This window comes from Portunus trituberculatus, chromosome 38, assembly GCF_017591435.1.
Source record: "Portunus trituberculatus isolate SZX2019 chromosome 38, ASM1759143v1, whole genome shotgun sequence".
In the NCBI taxonomy this organism is placed as follows: Eukaryota; Metazoa; Arthropoda; class Malacostraca; order Decapoda; family Portunidae; genus Portunus; species Portunus trituberculatus.
The window spans coordinates 24,792,560-24,816,978 of NC_059292.1; the positions used below are offsets into that span (position 1 = coordinate 24,792,560).

Consider the following 24,419-nt stretch of genomic DNA (forward strand, 5'->3'; position numbering starts at 1 on the left):
GGTCTCTTGGAAGAGAGACAAACATACACATTTACACTACATTAAAAATAAAGTTAATAACCTACCATTAATGCTTTAAATCAAAGTCATAACCCTTTGACATATACTTCATATTTGATAACAGTAATAATGATATTCATTTTCTTAATCCTTACAGCCTTACAGGTGAAAATCCACATTGTTATATACTAGCTTGTATACTACATCTTAAGTATACATTTAACCCTAAGGAAGTCTCTTACAATTTGATACTGTGTCTGCAAGATGGTACCAGATAACCTAGTAGACTAGGCCTGATATGGTCTGGCCACCCTGTGTGTATTCAGAATTTGTTTCTCCTGCCTAGCAGCAGGTCACAACTACCAACTTGTATTCCATAAAAGTTTGCCCATAGACTTCTGACCTGACCTGGGATTCAAGCCCAAGGCCTCCCATTGTGAATGAGGCATGCTAATTACTGCATTACAGGTGTGTGAAACTTATTCACTGATGGGTAAGCAAGAGGTCACAGTGTGAAGAAAGACAAATTTTGCTTCTATGATCACACCTTACCTACTCAGACTGTTTTACTTTTGTCTGTCAACATCCACCTCTCCTTGCTGGAAGTTTGCCTATTTTCAGTTTGTCTTCAGGAATGGCAAATTTTATAATTTTGTAGCTAAACCTATACCTTTGTCTTCCTTTTCTTGAAATCTTTTAGTCTATTCTCAACTGAAGATTCTTAATCCCCTTCACTCAGAGAAGTTTACAGTTCTTGTTTTTCATGGTCTTGTGTATCCCCCCTTCATAAGTAAAAAAAGAAAAAGGAAATGAAATTTGGAAATTTTTAAAGTTTAAGATATTATGTTTTTATCACATCATGAGTTTATAATTATGCACGATATATGTTTAACCTATAACATCTCCATCAGGTAAGAAAACGCAACCAGTTTGGGATGTATGCCTACAAAAGATATGATGAGTCTGATGAGGATGATGATGAGAACACCTCACTTGACAAAATGAATCTGATTTTTGATGAGCTGGGTCATCCCATGGGGAAGAGACCCAGGTTTCAGACTCCTCCACCAGCTTCCATTACTCCCAAAGGGTTGACAATGGAACTCACTTTGAAACATTACTCAAGGCACCAGACCAAGCCCAAAGCCATGTTCACTTTCCAGTGCATGCAGGTGAGTCATATTTCTTTTATCAACAGTATAAAATTAGAGCTATCTTTAGGTAAAATTCTGTAGATACAGGCAACTCCCGATTAACAAACGATCACACAACGAAATTTCGCTACAATGAACGTTTCCTTTTACTACCATCTGCTCGTATGATGAACAAATAAACTCACTTTCATGAAATTTTATCCAGGTGATTTTTTCCAAGTTTGAAAGCCCCGCCGTATCACGCAAGCCAACAGGCTTTTGAATTCACCAGCACCTCTCGTGGACAAAACGCACACCACTCACTCCCCTACCCTTCCCCGCTTTTAGCTCAAAATAATAACAGCATCCAGCAGCAGCTCGTCTTCCCTCACTCAACATGCCACCAAAACGCCCTGCAACCAGCCCTGCAATGTCGCCTAGCGTTGCTAAGAAGACCAGGAAGTCTCTTACTCTTGAAGTGAAGCTGGATATTATTCACAAACACGAGAGGCGAGAAAACTAATAACATTGCTTGCCACCATGGCTTGACTCCATCTACTGTCTCTACTATTTTCAAGGCTGGTGAGACTGTATCTTCCTTGCACGCTATAAGAGCCACCCGAACTTGTGACTGCAATGGAAATGTGGTACATAAGTTTTGTATGCGGTACAATGATGCGCCATTTGTTTACATTCCACAGGTTGCCGGATAGCGTCTTTCCCGCTCCACTCTCCCTCCCTTCGTAAATTTAAGATCATCAACATTATAAAGTAACTTACATATATACATTAGTGTACATTATAATGACTTAGTCTTAAATTAAACTGCTTAAATGTTTAACTTCATAATTTTTACTTCAGTTAAACCTTTTACTGTACTGTGATGCACCCTCTCTTTGTTTACTCTCAATGGAAGTTCAAGTCAGGGATCAAACTTGTTATAATTGGTTCGTGTAACGAAAATTCACGTAATGAATGTTTTTTTTGGAACGTAACCTGTTCGTTAAGCAGGGGTTGCCTGTAGTCAGGAAGGGTTAGGCAACTATTCCTATTCATAATGGCACACCAAGGTTAATAAATCAATATCTAGTATATGATTGTTAAAGTGTAACAAGCAGATCTCATGCTTTTAGTGAATGTGGTGTAGTGGATAAGGTGGTGAGCATGGGATTGGGCAGACGTCCATGCATAGGTTCGAATCCCACCACATAACACTTTGAAACTATGCCATTAGTTGAGTGGTTTAAAGTTATGTGCATGTCACCATGATACCCAGGTTCTAGTTGGTTACACTAAGGAAGCGTGTGGGTGGTGATAAAAAAAAATCAACTATTACTTGAAAAGCTGACTCCATACAAAGTCATTGTATCCATATGGTATGCTAGTCTCTTGCTCTGTACCACCCTGTGTTTAAAGAACTATAATAACTAAGGATACACACTCACATACAAACAAAAAATATAATAAATAAGGAAATAACTAAATAGATAAATAGGAAAAAATAGTGAAATGAATAAATAAAATAAAATAAAGATATATAAGACAGCTGCTGCAAAAGGATTTCATACAGCAAAAACACAGATGAAAAATACACATGGGAAAGTATGGATACATAAGAGTTGTATATCCTCCAACCATGTGGAGTACAATCTTAATACATCTAACAGTAGCTGAGACACTTGTGTAGCTGTTTAAACACCTCCCACATCAGTGCTGGTCCAGCTTTCTTAGAAGCAGAAACTGCAACTGACTGGTTTGTAACACTTCATGTGTCCCATTGTTGACTGATTTTGCACATTTACAGTTTTATTGTTATGCTTTATTATGATCACCATAAACTGAAAATGGAAAAAAAAGGCTTGCGCATTGGCATAGCTACAACAGGAAGTGTCAGTGATACCTGTGGTGGCTGATCTTGAGGAGACATGTTGAGCCATTTGATAGCTTAAAACTCCATTACCAGCATCCCACCTGGCATTGTACCACCAATGAAAATTGGCTCAGGATGCTAGAAGATGACTTATTTACATAGAAACAAAATATGACATTGAAGTTTGGAGAAGTTATCTTCTGGCATCCTGAGCCAACTTTTCTTGTGAGATACAAAAGCAATGTCTTGTATCTAACAAGAAAAATTATAGTAATCCCCATTTCCAAATTTTTTATATCACATTTGGCTGCATTAATGATGGAGGGAAGTAATGACAGTCCTCAACCACTTTAATCTTGACCTGATTATTTTCATAAGCTGTTTCTGTATAAGCTACTACACTTAACTCAATTGGGGCCGAAATAGCCGCGCTATAGCCGAAAACGCGATAGCCGAATTGATCTTGGCGGGAAGGCGGTTTTGGCCAATGAGCGCTCAGATATTCCATTACGTCATGGCAGGGCGCGCGATAGCAGGCAACTGAGGTCGCGATAATGAAATTTTAGCAGCTTTTCATGGGTGCGCGATAGCAATAAAACGCGATAGCCGAGGGTTGACTGTATTTTATTTTTATATAGTAGGATATTGTAGGGTGATCCACAAGGCTATCCCTTTCCATTAAGGCCTGATGGTACAACTAGGTAAATCGTGTATTTACTTAGTAGTATAATGTTCTGTCTCCATATCTATATTTATCCAACTTTTCTTTACATATGTGTACATTCGTTGCTGTAATGACCTCGCTGAAGCCACTCCAAATATCCACAGTTCTATGTGGAAAATTAAATACTTTTTGATGTCCCTTGAACACAGACTCTTCCTAGTATTCTTTTGAGTGTGCTCTCATCAATCTAATTACATTTTCTGACAACAACATTAGGTCTTGCATGTCTACATTTTCAGTGCAGTTAGCTATTTTGTACATCGTTATTAGATCTCTGCTCTCTCTTCCATCTTGTAAAGTTGGCAATCTTACTTGCTTTATAGGTAAGGTCTTTCAGCTCTGAGACCATCTTTGTAGCTGTCCTGTGAATCCTTTCAAGCTTCCTGATATCTTTCTTCATGTGCTGAGACCACATCACTACTGCATATTTCAACCTGATTTTTATCATGATGGTTATGAGCTTCATCATACTCTTATCCTTATAGTGAAATGCCACCCTAATGTTCATTAACATCCTGTACATCAAGCCAAATATCACACTTACATGTCTTTCTGGGGTCAGGGTATCTTGAATAACCACATCCAGGTTTTTCTCTTCCTTACTTTACATTATGAATTTCTTCCTCATTTTATACTACTTCTATCACACGGCATACCTAAGCATTGAAATCCAATTTCCACCTAACTCCACTCATAAATCTTGTCAATATCTCTTTGCAACTTCATACAATCAACATGTCCATTTATTACTCTTAAAGATTTCGCATTGTCAGCAAACATTCATATAACTGCTCACATCCACTTGCATATCATAAATATATATATATCAGACATGATGGATGCTAATACTGACCTGTGTGGTATACCACTTGTCATCTTCAACTTGAACAGATATCTATGATTAGTTCTCATTTCTCAATCTTGTAAGTAGTCCCTCAACCAATATAGTAATGTTCCTCTCAATCCTCCTATATGGTTCATCTTCTACAAGAGTTTTATGTGGAACTTTACTGAATGCTTTTTTGATGGCTGAATATACTGTATCTACCCAGCTGTCTCTGCCTTGTACTTCATCTATTACTCTTGAATAGAAACTTAGCAGATTTGCACACATGATCTTCCTTTTTGTAAATCAAATTGGCAGTTTGTATAACTTCCTTTTCTAAATATTTCACCCACTTCGTAAATCACTATTTCACAGAGCTTGCCCACAACACTAGTTAGTGACACTGGTCTGTAATTAAGTGGCTCAGTCTTCTTTCCTCCTTTGTATATTAGTATTATATTTGCTCTTTCCACTCTCTTGGTACTCTCACCTCCATCAGTGAGCTATTAATTACATCTCAAATTGACTCCACTTATTGTTCTCTACATTCCTTTAGTGTCACAGCTGACACTGTCAGGCTCCAGAACTCTCCTGAGAAACAACTTCTAACAATTTGCCAATTTTCTTAATTTTGCAAAGATTGTTTAAGTGTGATTTAATCTCCCATTTTTGCATACTAAAGTCTTAGAAGTCATGCAGTTTTACTTTCAATGCCTCATGATCATATAGGTTTGTGGTACTTTGTCTGGGCTGTCCTTTGTGGGATTGGCAGCTTGAAATACAGGTAGATAGATAGATAGATGGTTAAAGTGATAAACTTTTAATGCCCTGATGTTTCACAACACCAGATTACTGTTATTGAAATAATTATCCCAATAAGTGCATCAGCACTAGTGATATTGTAGTATGTATAATATCAGCTATTTTCATTGTTTTCTATAGAGATTTCCTTGTATTTGTTTTCTTTTGGATATGTTTCCAATTATTTCCTGTTTGGAGAAGTCTTCTTTTTCTATCTTGCTATTCTGCTAGTATAGAGTTACATTTAATTCCAAAGATAAACTTATTAATACATTATTAAACTTTCTGGTATCTTTTTCTATAAACTCAAGTTTATTCCTTGAAAAACCCACAAGATAGTGAACAATTTTAATAATCTTTTTAAAGTTTCCCATTTTCTGTAAAGGTATTTGAAACGATGATATCACTAGGTTATGGTTAAATGCTTGCAGATTTTCAGAGTGGAATTGTTGAATTCAATATTATTGCCTGAAAGAAAATTTGTGGACACATTAAAGTCATAAGTAATTTAAATTTCATCAATAAGTTCATGAAGAACAGATTTTGGTTGTGGATATGAATTTAGAGAAATTTGAATTAAAGATTTTGAGAAATTATGCTTGCAGATTATTAAGTTCCCCCATCTATTGTTTGTGTGAGGGAACTTAAGATCAGTAATTATTGTGTCCCATTGATGAGTAGACTATGAAACAAGAAATGCTGGAATTAGCTACCTGTGAAACCATTTACTTCAGCTCAGTATTGATGGATGTCAGTGTAAATATTAGTCATGATGCACTGTTGGTACAAAATATTTAACGTGTGCTTGATGGAGACACTCATCTTTCCCTGATAACCTGCTTGGAATAGATTAAGTAAAAGTGAAGAATATGACTGGCAAGTACCTACCAGTTGTTATAAATATTACAGCTGATATTGTGATGTTAGATATGTTGTCTCATGATCAAGAAATAGTCTTTGAGTCTGATATCTGGCATGGTTATTGACAACAGCATGGAGGTTGTGTGTCATCTAAAGCAAAGTAATAAATGATAAGATTGCATAATGAGCCCTGGTGTCTACCTTGAGGGTATGTCTTCATTGACATGAGTGGAGATAGTATTTAGAGTTTCTCAAGGAATTTAAGTTAATTGAGATGGATAAGTGTATGACTATATCTGTCTTATTTTGATGTGTGATACCGTCTCCAAGACATTTTTCGAAAGATTTTCATTTAATAAATTTTCCTTTATCATATTTAGATTTTAGGTGTACATTATGTAATTTGAAATTAATACTTCTCAGTTTTATAGTTGAAACATTTTTGAAAACCACAGCCATCCAGGAATGCAAAAACTGAGAAGACAAGCAAAAGCTTTGATGATTTGCTGTGGGGAGATCACAGTTGCTCAAGCACAGAGGGCATTTTTGAAGCATGGTGACCAGAAGGTGTACTGAAATCTTTTGAGCTATGGTGTAACTTATGGTATGTGATTGGAAGGCCACTGACAACTCTCGAATTCAGAAATTGAATATTTACTTATGACAACTACTGCTGAATCACTGCATGGTTAACCATATCCAGGTCTACCCGAAACATAGTGTCGAGGATTTCCTCTTCTCCCACAACAGGTCTCAAAGCTTCCCTGATGAGTTTGGGATTTATGTCATATGGAAACCTTAACATTCCTAAGTGCTCCACCACTTAGGCAGCTCTTCCTTGCTGTGCACAACTGGACTTATCCACAGTTATGCTTAGGTTGGTATCAATTATCATGCAACCTAGAAATACTTCACCTATAGTCTGACTGGGTTTAATTTATGGCTGTGGTGGGGCGAGGGTAGCTCTACAGTGCTGCCACGTTTCCAAAAATGTGAAATGGAAGTTATTGGTGTACAAGGCATCGCAAATACCATCAATTCAGATGTATAAAATTTTGACTTGTGTATATAGATAGCTGAATCAACAGTAACCATCATATGCATAAAAAAAACTATATAGTACCATACAAACATGGCAACATAATCAACAGTGTTGCTGATATCAACTATAGTAACTTATAATGGTACTTAGCGTATGTTTAGGGTGTGTAATGATATCAGCGTTACAGATATAAGATAATAAGCATGGAAAAAAGAAATAATCTATTATCCAAAGTAAAAAAAAAAATAAAAGTCTTGTGAGTGGCGGCAATACTGATGAACCCAGCCTGGCCAGGCCAAATAGCCTCACCTTGTAGTACCAGATGTTGCTATAATTATAAGATAAAATGCTCACATTTACTGGCTTTTACAGTAATTTCAAGGGTGAGGCATAATTGCATTCATAATTCGTAAGCCAAGCTAATGTGTAGTTTCTATTTTTACAAAATAGTAGGTATATGCCAATACCTAAGTGAAAAAAAAGCATTATTCACTTGACGGCAACTCTTCCACACCCAGCTGGTGGCCTTGACACATTGTGGTGGCGACGTGACTGACCTCGTGCCACTCACTATATATATATATATATATATATATATATATATATATATATATATATATATATATATATATATATATATATATATATATATATATATATATATATATATATATATATATATATATATATATATATATATATATATATATATATATATATATATATATATATATATATATATATATATATATATATATATATATATATATATATATACATACACACAATTATAAATGACTTACTAAAAAATCAAAGGTAAGCAGAGAGAGAGAGAGAGAGAGAGAGATTAACAGAACAACAGTAGTGAAAACATGGCAACACTGTACAGAGACGCTCGCCCCCCCACGGCCGTAAATTAAGGGTGGTCAGACTATAGTAATTTTCATCACCATATTTTTTTTTTTTTTTTTTTTTTTTTTTTTATAATGAACAAGGATAAGAGGATTCCAAGCTATCATTAGTATTGAATAAGAGATAATTGTAGATAAAGAAAGAAAACACATGGTTCAGTAGACGACACCAACTCTTGCTTCTGAAAGACAACAACTATTGCCTTAGCTTAGAAAGGTCAGGATTGGAGAAAGACTATGAAATTTAGATACATAACAGTAGATGTGAGCAAACCAAAGCTAATGTCAGTGCAATAGTTCCAAGGTATGGTGTTTGATCACATGTATGCAGTATGTGTGGATCCTACTTATTTCAGTCTGTAACTGCTTTTTCTTGTAATGTTTGCAGTTCAGTGACAATTTATGTTGCATATGCCAGGTTGACACTTACGACGGTACGACGTACCACCATAGTTAGACGCGTGAGACCTCAGGTCTCACGCGTCTAACCACTAGTCGTACCAAGGTCTAACCAAGGTCTCGCCAAAATTGGTATGACGTCGTACGTCGTAACAGTTCGCACCAAGTTTTCTGAAATTTTAGAACATTTGGTGTGACCCCGTGCGATGGTAAGACGTCTCGTCATGTCGTAACATAAAGTCATACTAGTCTCACGCGTCGTACCACAGGTCTCACGCATCTTGGCAAAAGTCCAACTAGTATTAGCAATTTTCAATTTGGTTAGACTCATGCGACTTTTGCCAAGACGCGCGAGACCTGTGGTATGATGTGTGAGACCTGTGGTATGACGTGTGAGAGTTGTGGTAAGCCTATGGAATTCTCCCGGTGAAGCTCCGCCAGCAGATTGTCATAGTCGCCGAATACTTCTCTTCTTAAAACCCACTGCCGTGCCCACACCCATCTAGGACGTCTAGGAGGCGCTTGAGGAGGGGGTTCCAGGAGATAATTAATCACCATCACGGCAACAATTGCAAGCATGAGGCCAGCCAGGTAGTTGTTGTAGTCGTCCATCTTCTTGGGAGGTCAGGAGGAATGTGATTTGCAAATTGCAGGACCCCTCCTTTTATACAGGAGCATGACACACCTCCGACCCCTCCGAGTTCTCTGAAACATTCCAACCAAAGTCGGTGAGGTCTTACTAGTCTCACCAACACGTACGACGTCTAACGCAGGTCTTACCAATGTTCTACCAGTCTTACCAGTCTAACCAATGTCGTACCATCAAAGTCTCACACGTCTTACCACAAGTCTTACCAAATCATACTAAGGTCGTACCAAGGTCTTACCATCGTACCAAAATTCATGCCACTTCTCGGGCTCCAACGGTTTTTCGCACCAAAATCGCACCAATTCCGTGCGACATGAGATCGTACCATGGTCATAAGTCGTAACGTCGTAAATGTCAACCTTGCTATAGGGAACAATTAATATACATGGTACAGGAAAAGTTACCTATGTTTTAATGTAGTAGTGGGTCAAATATCCTTGGTTCCATTATCGCAGCTTCTAATAAAATAAAAGGGAGTTAAGAGTTGGCAGGAATCTCTTGCTTGAAGTAAGTTTACAGAGAAAAAATTGAATTGAAACCTTGATAGATCAGGCAAGCAAAGAACAACCTCTATTTTAACGTCTGGGGAACTATGAACAAAATTATTAATAACTGTTGCATTCCTCATGCAATTTCTTTCAGGTTCACTCTTTGGTTAACTCTGTTCTATATTTTATGCCTGATTGTCTTGACTATTTGACAGAGACATATAGAATGCCTTTGAACTATTTTTTCCCTTACATTACCTATCATTGTTTGTATATGTTATTGTTGATAAGTGGTGTCATAATTCAGTGCTGGTGTTCTTACTTGCAAGACCTTTACAAATAGGGAACCTCCTTTTCAGGAAGTGCGTCGGTCTGAGTACAGCAGTCACTACCAGAACTTGCACAGTGAGATACAGGAAGGTCTGGATGGCTGGCTTATCCATCGATGCCCCCTATATGTTGTTGGTTGTCCCTTTATCAATAATCGCCTTCATCCTGGGAGAAAGGGAGGTTTTTAGAATTTTATCTTATGTACACATTTGTTGTATATATATATATATATATATATATATATATATATATATATATATATATATATATATATATATATATATATACATACATATATGTGTGTGTGTGTGCAGAGAGAGAGAGAGAGAGAGTGAATGTATGTGTGCATCTGGTTGTTGACTTATGACCACAGTCAGTTCAGACTAACAGTTTATAAGTCAACTTAGTTTCAAGTCACCATATACAATAATAACTGTGTTTATTATGATTAGCCCACTCAGCACTTCTCTGTAGAATAAGTGACAATACAACAATATTGCAATGACTTTTAGTGACAGCATAAATGAAAAAGAAGTGTTTATTAAATCCATTTGTTGCTATTAGCTGACCAACATCTAATTGTAGTCATGGTCATAAAGTCAGTCATCCATAAGTTGAATAGGTTGTAAGTCAGTGATGACCTGTATATGCATGTATGTGCACACACACACACACACACACACACACACACACACACACAACTCGAAAGAGGAATCAGACTTCACAGGGTTTCAAGGAATAATGGAGAAGAGCACTTATGTGAAGAAAATTCAGTTTAAAATTGAAAAACTGTTTGAAAAGTATGAGGGCCTGGAGTGACAATGTAAAGAGAGACTGTGCCGATATGAAGAAGGAAAATGCAGCACTGAAAGAGGAAGTTAAGCTAATTAAAGTGAATTGCGAAAATGTGGAGAATCTCTAGGAAAAGTGATGGAGAAGCAGGTGTATATTTTAAAAAGATTGGATAAGTGTAGATATGGAGGTAAATTACAAAGTTGCCCAGGTCTGGAAAACAACTAGGTAAATCAAACACACACACACACACACACACACACACTTGCTGACAACACACACACACACACACATCATAGACAGAGAAGATTGCTGAGAAAGTGGTGAAGGTTATTAAATCAAATGAGACATTGGTGAGGGAAACTGTAGACAAAAGAGATGTGTGGTGATATTTGGTGTGGAGGAGGATAAGACACCGAGTAAAATGGAGAGAGAAAAACATAAAAAGGTGATAAATAATATCATTAATGTGGTGCAGGAGGAGGAAAAGACCTAGTACAAGAAATAGAGGACTTCCATAGAATTGGAAAGTTCACAAGAGAAGGTATGAGGCCAATAAGAATCAAACTTAAGTCACAAAAGGATGTAGATGAATTGGTGGAGAAGTCATGGAGGCTAGCCCAGCAGGAAACAACAAGGAAGATTTGGTTGAGAAGAGATCTCGGTGAAAAGGAAAGAGAAATGTTAAATGAGTTGAGAAAGGAGGCTTTGAAAAAAATGAAGAGAGGACAGAAGAGGAGAAGAAAGAGTTTTTCTGGAGAATCTTGGATATGAGACTGAGGAAGTGGTTCATAACCCAGAAAAGTACAGCAAGAAAGGACTAAAGAAACTTACATATGAGCGGAATGTAATGTATTCCAACATAAATGGAGTGATATCGGGATTTTAGAACTCAACGATTACTTGAGGGACAAGAACCCAGATATTGTGGGTCTTACTGAAACAAAACTGAGAGAGGAGAAGACCTGATGATGGTTGGAGAAGGAAATATAATGTTTGGAAAAGAAATAGAGTAGGTAAGATGGGAGGAGGAGTGATGTTGCTGGTTAAAAAGATATAAAGGTGGATCAAGTGAAAGAAGGTATGGGAAAGGCAGAAGTGCTAAAGATCAGAGCAGAAACTAATGAAGGAAAAAGAGGCACTACATAGTGGTGTACGTACCACCTAAGACAAATGCATGGTCAGTACAGGAATATGAAGAAATGATAAGTGATACAGGAACATGTCTGGAAGAAATGTTGGGTGGCTGTGAACGAACTATAATGATGGGAGATTTTAATTGTAAAGAGGTGTGTTGGGAGGACTGGTCAATGGAAGGATCAGAGACAACATGGGGAAATACACTATTGACACTGGCAATGGAAAATGTGTTAACTCAGTGGGTCAAAGAAGATACTAGGTTTGGAGGAGAGGGAGCATCGTCAAGACTGGACTTGGTCTTTAGTACAGAGCCAATGGTCATTGAGGAGATGAGGGTGGAGTGCCCTTTAGCAAAGAGTGATCATGCAGTTTTGGAGTTCAAGGTGATAGATGAAGAGAAATCTAGAAGAAATGAAGAATATAAAGTGGGAAGATGGAATTATGCCAAGACAGATTTTGGAAACCTAAAGAAATTCTTTCAAGAGACAAATTGGATGAAATTCAAGAGTGCTAAGGAGCAAATGAAAAGTGGAAGGAATTTATAAAAATATACAAAGAAGGTGAGAAAAATTTGTACCAATAAGACAACATAGAGAAGTTGGAAAGCAGGACTGGTTTAACGATAGATGTGAAAAGGCTAGAACAAGAAAAGAGGATGCATGGAAGAGGTGGAGAAGGAAAAGACGGATTAAGCAGTGGGAAAGTTACAAAAGAGCAAGAAATGAATATGTGTTGATTAGAAGAGAAGAAAGAAAGAAACAAGAAAAGGATATAATTGATAAATGTAAAGACCAACCAAGGCTTTTTACAGACATGTGAACAACAACATCAAAAATAGAGAAAGTATTGAAAGTTTAGAAGTAAATGGAGTATGCAGTGAAGATCCCAGGAAATGGCAGAGGCTATGAATGGATGCTTTCGGAAGGTATTCACAAAGGAGACTGCTTTTGACAAACCACTGGTAATGGAACAGAAAGGGATTATGAAGGAGTTTCAAGTAACTGTGGAGGAGATCAAGAATATGATGGGGAGTTTAGAAGTGAGAAAAGCTGTGGGACCTGATGGGGTATCAGGATGGATTTTAAGAGAATGCAGGAGCAACTGGCAGAAAAAGTTTGTGAAGTAATTGATGCCTCATTAAGGGAAGGTGTAGTGCCCCAAGACTGGAAAAGAGCTAACATTGTCCCAATCTATAAATCAGGTAACAAGAGAGACCCATTGAACTATAGACCAGTGTCACTTACAAGTGTGGTAGCTAAGATGTGTGAGAGGGTGGTGAAGAATAGATGGACAGACTTCTTGGAGAAAAATGACATACTTTGTGAGTGTCAATTTGGTTTTAGAAAAGGGCGTTCATGCACGACAAACCTGATATGTTACTATTCGAGGGTGATAGATGTAATACAGGAAAGAGATGGTTGGGCTGATGGAATATATCTGGATTTAAAAAAGGCCTTTGATAAGGTACCACACCGGAGACTGATCTGGAAACTTGAAATGGTAGGAGGAGTGCATGGCAGTTTACTAAAATGGATGGAAGACTTTTGGTAGGAAGAGAAATGAGAACAATAATTAAGGACAGACCATCAGAATGGGGCTTGGTGGAGAGTGGAGTTCCACAGGGATCAGTGTTGGCACCAGTAATGTTCGCGGTCTACATAAATGACATGGTGGATGGGGTGTCCAGTTATGTGAGCCTATTTGCAGACGATGCAAAATTGTTAAGAAAAGTGAGATGTGACAAAGATTGCGAACTACTCCAGGAAGACTTGGACAGAATATGGAAATGGAGCTGTACATGGCAAATGGAGTTCAACACGACAAAATGCAAGAAAATAGAGTTTGGCAAGAGTGAAAGAAGAATCAGGAGTATGTACAAGATAGGAAATGAAGACATAAAACCAGTCATGAAGAAAAAGACCTTGGGGTGACAATTACCAATGACCTATCGCCAGAGAGACATATAAACAAAATAATTGGAGAAGTATTGAACTTATTGAGGAACATAAGAGTGGCGTTCGTATATTTAGATGAAGAAATGATGAAGAAAATAATTACTGCAATGATAAGACCGAGGCTTGAATATGCAACAATACAGTGGGCTCCGAACTTAAAGAAACACATAAGGAAACTAGAGAAAGTACAGAGGGCTGCAACAAAATGGTGCCTGACTTAAGAGATTTGACTTATGAAGACAGACTGAAAAGAATGCAACTTCCGACCCTGGAAAACAGAAGAGAAAGGGAGACCTGATAGCAATATACAGAGTGATGATTGGCATGGAAAAAATGGATAGGGAAGATCTGTGTATGTGGAATGAAAGAATGTCGAGAGGGCATGGGAAAAACTAAAATGGCCACTTATAGGAGAGATGTGAAAAAATATAGCTTCCCTCATAGAAGGGTGGAAGCATGGAATAGTTTAGACGTGGAAGTGGTCAACGCAAGGAATATTCATGATTTTAAGAAAAAGCTGGACATTAATAGATATGGAGACGGGGGGTGTTTTTTCCCAGGACTGAGGGAGGTGAGTTTAGACAGAAAAATTGAGAATATGGAGAAAAGAATTGGAACAATAGTGGTAATAGAGGAAAAGTTGGATAGAGTCCTAAGAGAAAATGAGGCCTTCCGTAAGGAAGTCATAATGCTTACCAGGGAAAATGCCAAGTTGTTGACACAAAAGCTGGAATTGGAAAGTAACAATGCGCTCCTGGGAAAACAGTGTCAGGAATTAAATGTAAAAATAACCGAGATGGAAAGAAAACTAAAAGAAGGAGATGAGAATAGTAAACAAAGAGACACTAGGCTGGAGGAGGTGAAAAAATAACAATGAAGAAGCGCATAACAGTTTTAGAGAAATAATTAACAACAAGAAAAAGAAAAGAGTGAGTTGGCCCAATGGGAGATTGTTAAAGTTTTACAGCAAGAGGAGACAATGGTGAGAAACATTGCAGAAAAGAAAAAGTGTGTGGTAGTGAGTGGATTAAAGGAAGATAATATAAGAAACTGGCAGGAGAGAAAAATTAAGGAGGAAGAGAAGATTAAGACCATGCTGAATAAGATCTTGGAAGAAGAAAATGCATTTGGAGAAGTTGAGGAATATATGAGATTGGGAAAGTATGAAGAATGAAAGTCTAGAGCCATGAAGATAACATTAAAATCCCAAGTAGCTGCTGAGCATGTATTGAGAAATGCATGGAAGCTGAAAAATTCTCAAGAGACAAACATGATTTATGTAAGAAGAAATATGCCTCAGGAGGAAAGGACTAAGATGAGAGAAACGGTGACAGAGGTGAAAAAGAGGAATGAGGCAAGAACAGAAGAAGAGAAGAAGTTTTTTTGGAAAATAAGAAACGACAAAGTGTGGAAGTGGTGGACAAAAGAGAGGGAGTAAAAGACCAGACAAAGGAGCAGCTAAGGAAGAAAGACATGAGTATCATAATTATACTAACATAGACGGCTTCCTATCAAAAAGATTAGAGTGTATGGACCATCTAATAAGGGATAAACCAGATATTATGTGTATAGTGGACACTGAATTGAGACGGAATATACAAATAGATTGGTTTGGAGGGGGAAATTATAGAATGTGGAGAAAAGATAGAGTGAATAAAAGTGGAGGTGGAACAATTGTGTTAACAAGAAAAGACTTAATAGTGCAAAATGTGTGCCTTGGAGGAGACGAGGAGGAAGTGGTGGGTGTGGTGGTGACTGGTGGAAGGCAAGATATCAATATTGTAACTGTGTATGTACCACCAAAAACAAGTGCATGGTCAAACGAACAGTATAATAGTATGGTGGAAAGCACATTGGAAAGAATGAGAAATGAAGCTGCAAAGAAAGCAAAAATGGTTATAGTTGGAGATTTCAACTGTAAAGACATCAATTGGGAAGAATTTGAAGTGGGAATGGTGGAGAATGGGGTGAGCAGCTATTAAATTATGCTGGGAAATTTGATGACACAATGGTGAGGCATCCAACAAAGGAAGGAGAGGTGATGCCCGTCGAGACTGGACTTGATATTACAAAAGGAGTAATTCTAGAAAATGAGATTGAGCATGAGTGTCCTTTGGGGAAGAGTGATCATGAATTATTGAAATTTGAGGTAAAGGTGGGGTTCAGCAAAGATACAAGGAGGAATGCCTAAATTATGCTAAGGGAACATATAAGGAGTTGAGAAATTATTTTGGAAATGTGGATTGGTCCGAAATGTACCAGGAAACAAACATGCAGTTAAAATATGAAAAATTTATGGAAATATATAGTGAGGCTGCAGAGAACTTTGTGCCAAAATATATTAAGAAAAACTTAAAGGGAGATCAATGGTTTAACAAAATGTGATAAGGCAAAAAGGAGAAGGAAAAGCATGGGAAAAATACAAGAGAAATAATGAGGAAGTGGAGAGAGAAGCATATAGGAATGCAAGAAATAAATATGTTCAAGTGAGAAGAAGGGCATAACAAGAATTTGAACAGAGAATAGTGGAGAATTGTGAAAGTGATCCCAAAATGTTTTATAAACTCATCAATGGTAAATTACAGAAAAAAGAAACAGTTGATAAATTAAAGGTTGGAGATTACATATATGAAGATACAAGTGTCATTGTTGAAAAATTGAATGAAAATTTCTGCAAAGTATTCACAGAAGAAACACAATTCAATAGATGGAGGTTACCTGTGACAAGATGGATGCAAGAAATTATAGTAACAAAGTGACATTGCAAAAGTTTTGAGTCAGTTAGATGTTAACAAGGCAATGGGACCAGATGGTGTGTCTGGAAGAATGTTAAAAGAATGTCAAGAGCAGTTGCTAGATCCAATTTTAGATTTAACAAGAACATCTATCAACACGGGACAGGTGCCAGTAGAATGGAAAAGGGCAAATGTAGTACCAATTTACAAAAGTGGATGTCGCATGGAACCATTGAATTATAGACCTGTTTCATTGACCAGCATTATGTGTAAGATATGTGAAGAAGTGATCAAAACCAAGTGGTGAGTTCCTGGAAAACAAGAAATACTAAGTGAGAAACAGTTTGGCTTTAGAAAAGGAAATCGTGTATCATATTTGCTGTGTTTCTACTCAAGAGTGGTGATATTTTACAAGAGAGGGATGGATGGGTTGATTGTGTATACTACACTTAAAAAGCATTTGATAAAGTACCACATAACAGATTGATGTGGAAGTTAAGTAGTATTGGAGGAATAAGGAAATCTGACAGATGGATGAGAAATTATTTGAGGGTAGAGAAATGAGGACGGTAGTGAAGGAGTGAAGTCAGAGTGGAGGAAGGTAACCAGTGGAGTTCCCAAGGTTGTGCTTGGCATCATGTTCCTGATCTATATAGGTGACATACCAGATTGAGTGAGAAGTTATATGAATATGTTTGCAGATGATGCAAAGATTATGAGGAGAGTGAGGAATATGCATGACTGTAATATACTGCAGAAGGACTTGGACAAAATATATGAATGGAGCAGGACGTGGCAAATGGAATTCAACACCAACAAAAGCTGTGTAATGAGAATGGGTAGAAGTAAATATAGACCACATAAGGACTACCAGCTGGGGGGAAGACTATAATTGAAGTCAGTGAAGAAAAGACTTGGGAGTGACTGTACAGAGTAATCTGTCTCCAGAAAAGCACATTAATAGAATATTTGGAAAAACGTATAGCATGCTCCTAAGTATAGGATGGGCATTTAATTACCTGGACGGGAACATGATAAAGAAAATATTGACAACCCTGATTAGGCCACAGTTGGAATATGCATCAGTAATTTGGTCACCATACATGAAGAAACATGTCAAGAAACTGGAAAGCGTACAGAGGTTAGCAACAAGAATGATAGCAGACTTTAAGAAGGTACCGTATGAGGAGAGGTTAAATAGGCTGGAATTAAGCATGTTGGAAGAAAGAAGAGTCAGAGGGGATGTGATAACAATGTTCAAAATAGTACATGGAGTGGACATATTGGATAGGGAGAACCTGATCATGATGGCATCCAGTAATTACCTAAGAGGACACCCTAAGAAAATACTGAAAGATTCCTGCACGAGCGACATCAAGAAGTATAGCTTTCCGTATCGGAGCATTGATGCATGGAACAAACTGAGCGTGGATATGGTGTGTGGAGAGACTACAAAAAATGGCTACAAGAATGGTTCCAGAATTTGAAGGGATGACATATGAGGAGAGACTAAAAGTCATGGATCTACCAACCCTGGAACAAAGAAGGGAGAGAGGAGACCTGATACAAGTTTATAAATTGATCAACGGAATGGACCAAGTGGATAATGAGAAACTGATCCTGAGAGAAGAATATGACATCCGAAGCACAAGATCGCATAGTAAAAAGCTGAGAAAAGGAAGATGTCTGAGAGATATTAGAAAATATAGTTTCCCGCAGAGATGTATTGAGACGTGGAACAGTTTAAATGAAGAAGTAGTGTCTACAACGAGTGTGCATACTTTTAAAGTAAGATTGGATAAATGTAGATATGGAGACGGGGCCACACGAGCATAAAGCCCAGGCCCTGTAAAACTACAACTAGGTACGACTAGGTAAATATACACACACACACACTACTAAAATCACAAGCAGCAACAGAAGAAATATTATATAGAACAACAAAACTTAGAGAAACAGAAGGCTGCAAGGATATATATATATATATATATATATATATATATATATATATATATATATATATATATATATATATATATATAAAGAAAAATATAAATGAGGAAGAAAGGAAGAGGTACAATGAACTGGCAGCATTAGTAAGGGAAAAAAATGATGAAAGGTCAGAAGAGGAAAAAAAGACATTTTTTTTTTTAGAATTCTAGGAGACAGGATAAGGAAATGGTATATAAACGAGAAGGAAGAGAAAAAAGTGGAACAAGTGATAAAGGCAAGAGACTAAAAATGATGTATACAAACATAGACTGGGTTTTATCAAGTAAATTAGAATTAAGAGATTACATAAAGAAAGAAAATCTGGATATTGTATGCCTGGCCTAAACAAAACTAAATGAGGCAATCAAAATAAACTTGGATAATAGGTATAATGTATGGAGAAGAGACAGAGGGGGTAAAGGAGGAAGAAGAGTCATGATAATGTTAAGGAAGGAGATAGTGATAAACCAAGTGGAATATGGGTAAGGAAAAGCAGAAGTATTGTATATTAAGATACATATTAATAAAAAAGAGTTAACAATCATTGTAACATATGTGCCACCAAAAACAAATTCATGGACCAATCAAGAATATAAAGACATGATAGATGACACAATAAGGAGTCTAACGAGAATCGTTAAAGAAAGGAGAAAAGTGATATTAGTAGGAGATTTCAACTGTAAAGAAGTGGACTGGGAAAATTATGAAAGTGGTATGGGTGAAGAAGCCTGGGGAGAAAGATTCCTGAACCTAATGATAGACAATAATGATGGACCAGAGAGTAAAGGAATGCACAAGATTCAGAGTAAACGACGAGCCGGAAAGATTGGATCTAATTTTTACAAGGGGTATACAAATGAATGATGATATAAGATATAAGTGCCCATTGGGAAAGAGTGACCATTTAATATTAGAAATGGATATAGAAGAGGGAAAGGAAGATAGAGACGATTCATACAAAGGAGACCGATTAAATTACAGAAAGGCTGATATTGAGAATATCAAGAACTATTTTAAAAACTTAAACTGAGAGGAGATGGAAAACTCAGAGATGATGCAAGAGAAGTATAACTTATGTTTGGAAATATACAAATTAGGAGCCAGGGAATATGTTCTGAAATATAGACCTAAAGAAGATGGAAAGAAAGATTGGTTTAATGCAAAATGTGCTAGGGCAAAGGAGAAAAGAGATGGAGCATGGAAAAGGTGGAGGAGAAATAGAAATCCAGTAAATAAGGAAAATTTCAAGGCAGTGAGAAATGAATATGTTATGGTGAGGAAGGAAGAGGAACAGAACTTTGAAAAGGACATTGTTGAAAAATGTAAGGAGCAACCAAAATTGTTATACAGATTCATAAATGGAAAAATTATGCATAAAGAAACAATAGAAAGGTTAAAAGGAGAGAAGGGGATAGTGGAAGACCCAAAAAGTATGGCAGAACTATTAAATAATAAATTCCAGGAGGAGGATTGTGAAACACTGCAAGAAGACCTAAATAAGATCTGGTAATGGAGTAAAAAGTGGGAAATGGAATTCAATGTGAACAAAAGCCATGTCATGGAAATGGGAAAGAGTGAAAGACGACCTGTGGTAATCTATAAGATGGGAGATGGAGTAGAACTAGAGAAAGTAAAAAAGGAAAAGGACTTAGGGGTTATGATGGAAGAAAACAATCAACCAGTAAGCCATATTGATAGAATTTTTAGAGAAACATATAATTTGCTAAGGAATATTGGAGTAGCATTTCACTACATCGACAAAGAAATGATGAAGAAATTGATAAGTACTATAATAAGACCCAGATTGGAATATGCAGGAGTAGTGTGGACCCCTCATAAAAAGAAACACATAAGAAAGTTGGAGAGACTACAAAAAAATGGCTACAAGAATGGTTCCAGAATTTGAAGGGATGACATATGAGGAGAGACTAAAGGCTATGGATTTGCCAACCCTGGAACAAAGAAGGGAGAGAGATCTGATACAAGTTTATAAATTGATCAACGGAATGGACCAAGTGGATAATGAGAAACTGATCCTGAGAGAAGAATATGACATTCGAAGCACAAGATCGCATAGTAAAAGCTGAGAAAGGAAGATGTCTGAGAGATGTTAAAAATATAGTTTCCATAAAGATGTATTGAGACGTGGAACAGTTTAAATGAAGAAGTAGTGTCTGCAACAAGTGTGCATACTTTTAAAGTAAGATTGGATAAGTGTAGATATGGAGACGGGGCCACACGAGCATAAAGCCCAGGCCCTGTAAAACTACAACTAGGTAAATACACACACACACACACACACACACACACACACACACACACACACACACACACACACACACACACACACACACACACACACACACACACACACACACACACACAGGTAATTTATTTGATTACATTGACTGATAAACTGCCATTAGTTGTTAAGGAAGCTTTCCTTGAATTTCACTTTTTCTCTACAGGATAGTGATGTGGTATACTCTCACAGTCTCAAGGCTTTTGGTGTCCGTCCTAAGCTTGACTATGAACCTGCGTCTTGTGGTAAGTACAGTATACTTACATCACTATTCATTATGTATACCTGAATTGTTTTAATCAGATTCTAAGTTTATCATTAAATTGGTTTCTCATTGGTAAGAAAAATATGCAGACTGCCATAATTCAGTGCTTACAGACCAAAAAAAGGAATAAGGAAGGAGACGGAAGAATTCTAAAAGCATATTTATCTGTGATTTTTTTTTTGTACAAACTGACAGAACATTTGCTTCAATCCTCAGTTTTGTACTTCATTTCATTTTCTAAAAATTGTGTATTTCTCAAAAACACAGAAAACAATCAGGTATTTTTACAGGCCTACTGGCAAGGATGAAAATAAAGAGAAGAAAGTCATTCAGTAGGTGTAACACTTTGTTTCAACAGGTGGGTTACCCAGGTCTCGTTCCCCAAGTGTAGAGAAGACCACCAGCGCCTTGGGCCAAATGCGCCTCACTCCAGTTCAGAAAGGAAAAAAGACTGGATCAGCCTCAGCAAAGCACAAAAATATAAACTTTGAAGCTGCAACAGAACAATACCTTGCATCCAGCACTCATTTAACATATCTGCCAGTTGAGGTGCTCCAGAAGATAGCTGTTTACCTTGATGGATACAGGTAATTGTTTTTGAATATGTTAAAGGATCCACCAGTATTGTGTCACATGTATTGTGTAATACTTCAGTGGTAGTATACTCATCCATTTATACCTACTGAATCAGGGAACTGGAACATATGCAGTTGTTGAAAGCTAGTATGTCTGCTGGCCTGCTTAAGGCTGTTTCACACCGGAGACGAGACACCTGATGCATGCAGTGAGAAGCTGCATGGCATAAAATTGCCTCTGTGTATTTCCAATAGGAGTGTTCACACTGGATACAAAACTTTCTGGCTCATGCCTGCCACAATGCACATACCAATTCCAAGATTGCCAGGTAGGCAATTTTTCTGGCCATAGCATTGATGACTCATGCCCCTTTGGGTCTCCCACCCTTGTGTTTTCGTCTCAAGAGGCCCTACATTTTTCTGACCACAGTGACCAACCTTCAAACAAAGATAGCATTAATAACTCCTCCTCCTCCTCCTCCTCAGCCTCTTATTTCTCTATCGTAGAAGTGTCTCTTTCCCTCAGATCCTTTTCTAGAATACTCCACAAGTTCTCTATGGGGTTGAGGTCTGGACTGTTGCTTGGCCAATCAGGAATATACTCAATCTCATTATCCTGGAGCCAGTTTTTGATGGAGTGTGCTCTGTGTGCTGGGGCACTGTCATGCATGAGGATCTCAGTACCACTGTTCACAAAACACTCCCCCAAATTTTCTTCCAAAATGTTAGGATAAACTTGCTGGTTTACCATGACATTCCTCTGGAGCACCACTAATGGCCCCTTACCCCAATACCCGAAAGCACCCCATACCATAAGGGATGGAGGGTGTTTTACTGTAAGGGCACAATACTTGGGATCATCCCTGTTGACACCCTTCCTCACCCACACTCTCTTTCCCTTCGTGTCACTCACTATGAATAATGACTCGTCAGTCCACAGGACACTGTGCCACTCTTCTAAGGGCCACTCCAAATATTTCTTAGCAAATGCTTTGCGAGATTTCTTTTGTTTATCAATTAAAGCGTGTTTTCTACGTGCCGCCACTTTTTTGTAATCGAGTCGCTTGTGGAGTGCGCTAGACACAGTTCTAATGGTCACATCACCAAGCAACTGGGGATTTTCCTCCTTAAGTTTCCTTGCTGTAAGGGTGGGAGTGACATCCATGCACCGCTTCAGGACTCCGAGCGAAGTTTCATTAATTTTCGTTGGTCTGCCAATACTCTTACCAGGAATGGGCGCTTGACCACTCGGAGACACTTTGAACTTAGCAACCAAGTGACGAACACTTCGCTCACTCACACCGGTTTCTTTCACTATGTCCTTTGTTTGAAGGCCTAGTTTGTGACACTGAATCACACTGATCCTAGTATCACGATCAAGGGGCTTCCCACTCATGAGGGATGGATGTCAGACACGATAAAGTAAAGTAGACTTTAATCTCTGCTAATCGCGTGGGAGAGCGGCAGCGGTCAAACAACAGATCCCCACTGATGTCTTGATTGATACTGAAACACGGTGTCTATTGCAACTGATGAGTGAGTGATGGGGTGAGGTTACTATGTAGTCAATTACCCACGGGGCATTTTTCCTTAAGTGAGAAATAGATGGTGCCAAATACGGAAATAAAGGCTGGCTGGCCTCCTACCTGGCCAGCCTTTCTTTCCTCCACTGTATATATATATATATATATATATATATATATATATATATATATATATATATATATATATATATATATATATATATATATATATATACAGGCAACCCCCACCAACGAAGGGGTTACATTCCTAAAAGACCCTTCGTTAAGCGAATTTTCGTTAAGCAAACCAATTATAACAAGTTTGACCCCTGACTTGAACTTTCATTGAGAGTAAACAAAGCTAGAGTGCATCATAGTACAGTAAAATGTTTAATGAAAGTAAAAATTATGAAGTTAAACATTTAAGGAGTTTAGTTTAAGACTAAGTTATTATAATGTACACTAATGTATGTATGTAAGTAACTTTATAATGTTGATGATCTTAAATTTATGAAGGGAGGGAGAGTGGAGCGGGAAATACGCTAGCTGGCAACCTTTGGAATGTAAACAAAGGGCACATCATTCTACCGCATACAAATCTTATGTACCACATTTCCACAAGGCTTTCCATTTTATCCATTGCAGAGTCACGAGTTCAGGCGGTTCTTTTAGCTTGCAAGGGAGATATGATCTCACCAGCCTTCTTAATAGAGTCTGCTGACTTGAAAATGGTAGACAGTAGATGGAGTCAGGCCATGGTGGGAAGCAATGCTATTAGTTTTCTCACCTCTCTCATGTCTGTGAATAATATCCAGCTTCACTTCGAGAGTAAGAGACTTCCTGGTCTTCTTAGCAACGTTAGGCGACATTACAGGGCGTTTTGGTGGCATGTAGAACGAGGGAAGACGAGCTGCTGCTGACGCTGTTATTGTTTTGAACTAGGGGAGTGATTGATGCGTGTTTTGTCCACGAGAGGGGTTGGTGTATTCAAAAGCCTGTCGGCTTGTGTGATACGGTGGGGGTTTCAAACTTTGAAAAAATTATCTGGATTTACGCGTGTTTGATTTACGCGTTCTTGTTATAACACGACTGAAAAAATATTATAA

At 37.7% G+C, this 24,419-nt stretch overlaps 1 protein-coding gene across 6 annotated transcripts in view; it reads left to right on the top strand.

The window, feature by feature from the left end:
* LOC123515130 (F-box only protein 30-like) overlaps window positions 1-24,419 on the top strand; it is an 86,667-nt gene that overhangs the window by 32,528 nt on the left and 29,720 nt on the right. For 5 of the 6 annotated variants that reach the window (XM_045273580.1, XM_045273581.1, XM_045273579.1 and 2 more), the window contains 4 exons: window positions 912-1,172; window positions 10,064-10,210; window positions 21,117-21,195; window positions 21,574-21,802. In XM_045273580.1, coding sequence (XP_045129515.1) covers window positions 912-1,172; window positions 10,064-10,210; window positions 21,117-21,195; window positions 21,574-21,802 — 716 coding nt within the window. The remainder of the gene's footprint in view (window positions 1-911; window positions 1,173-10,063; window positions 10,211-21,116; window positions 21,196-21,573; window positions 21,803-24,419) is intronic. The other variant, XM_045273582.1, reaches the window with a different exon arrangement.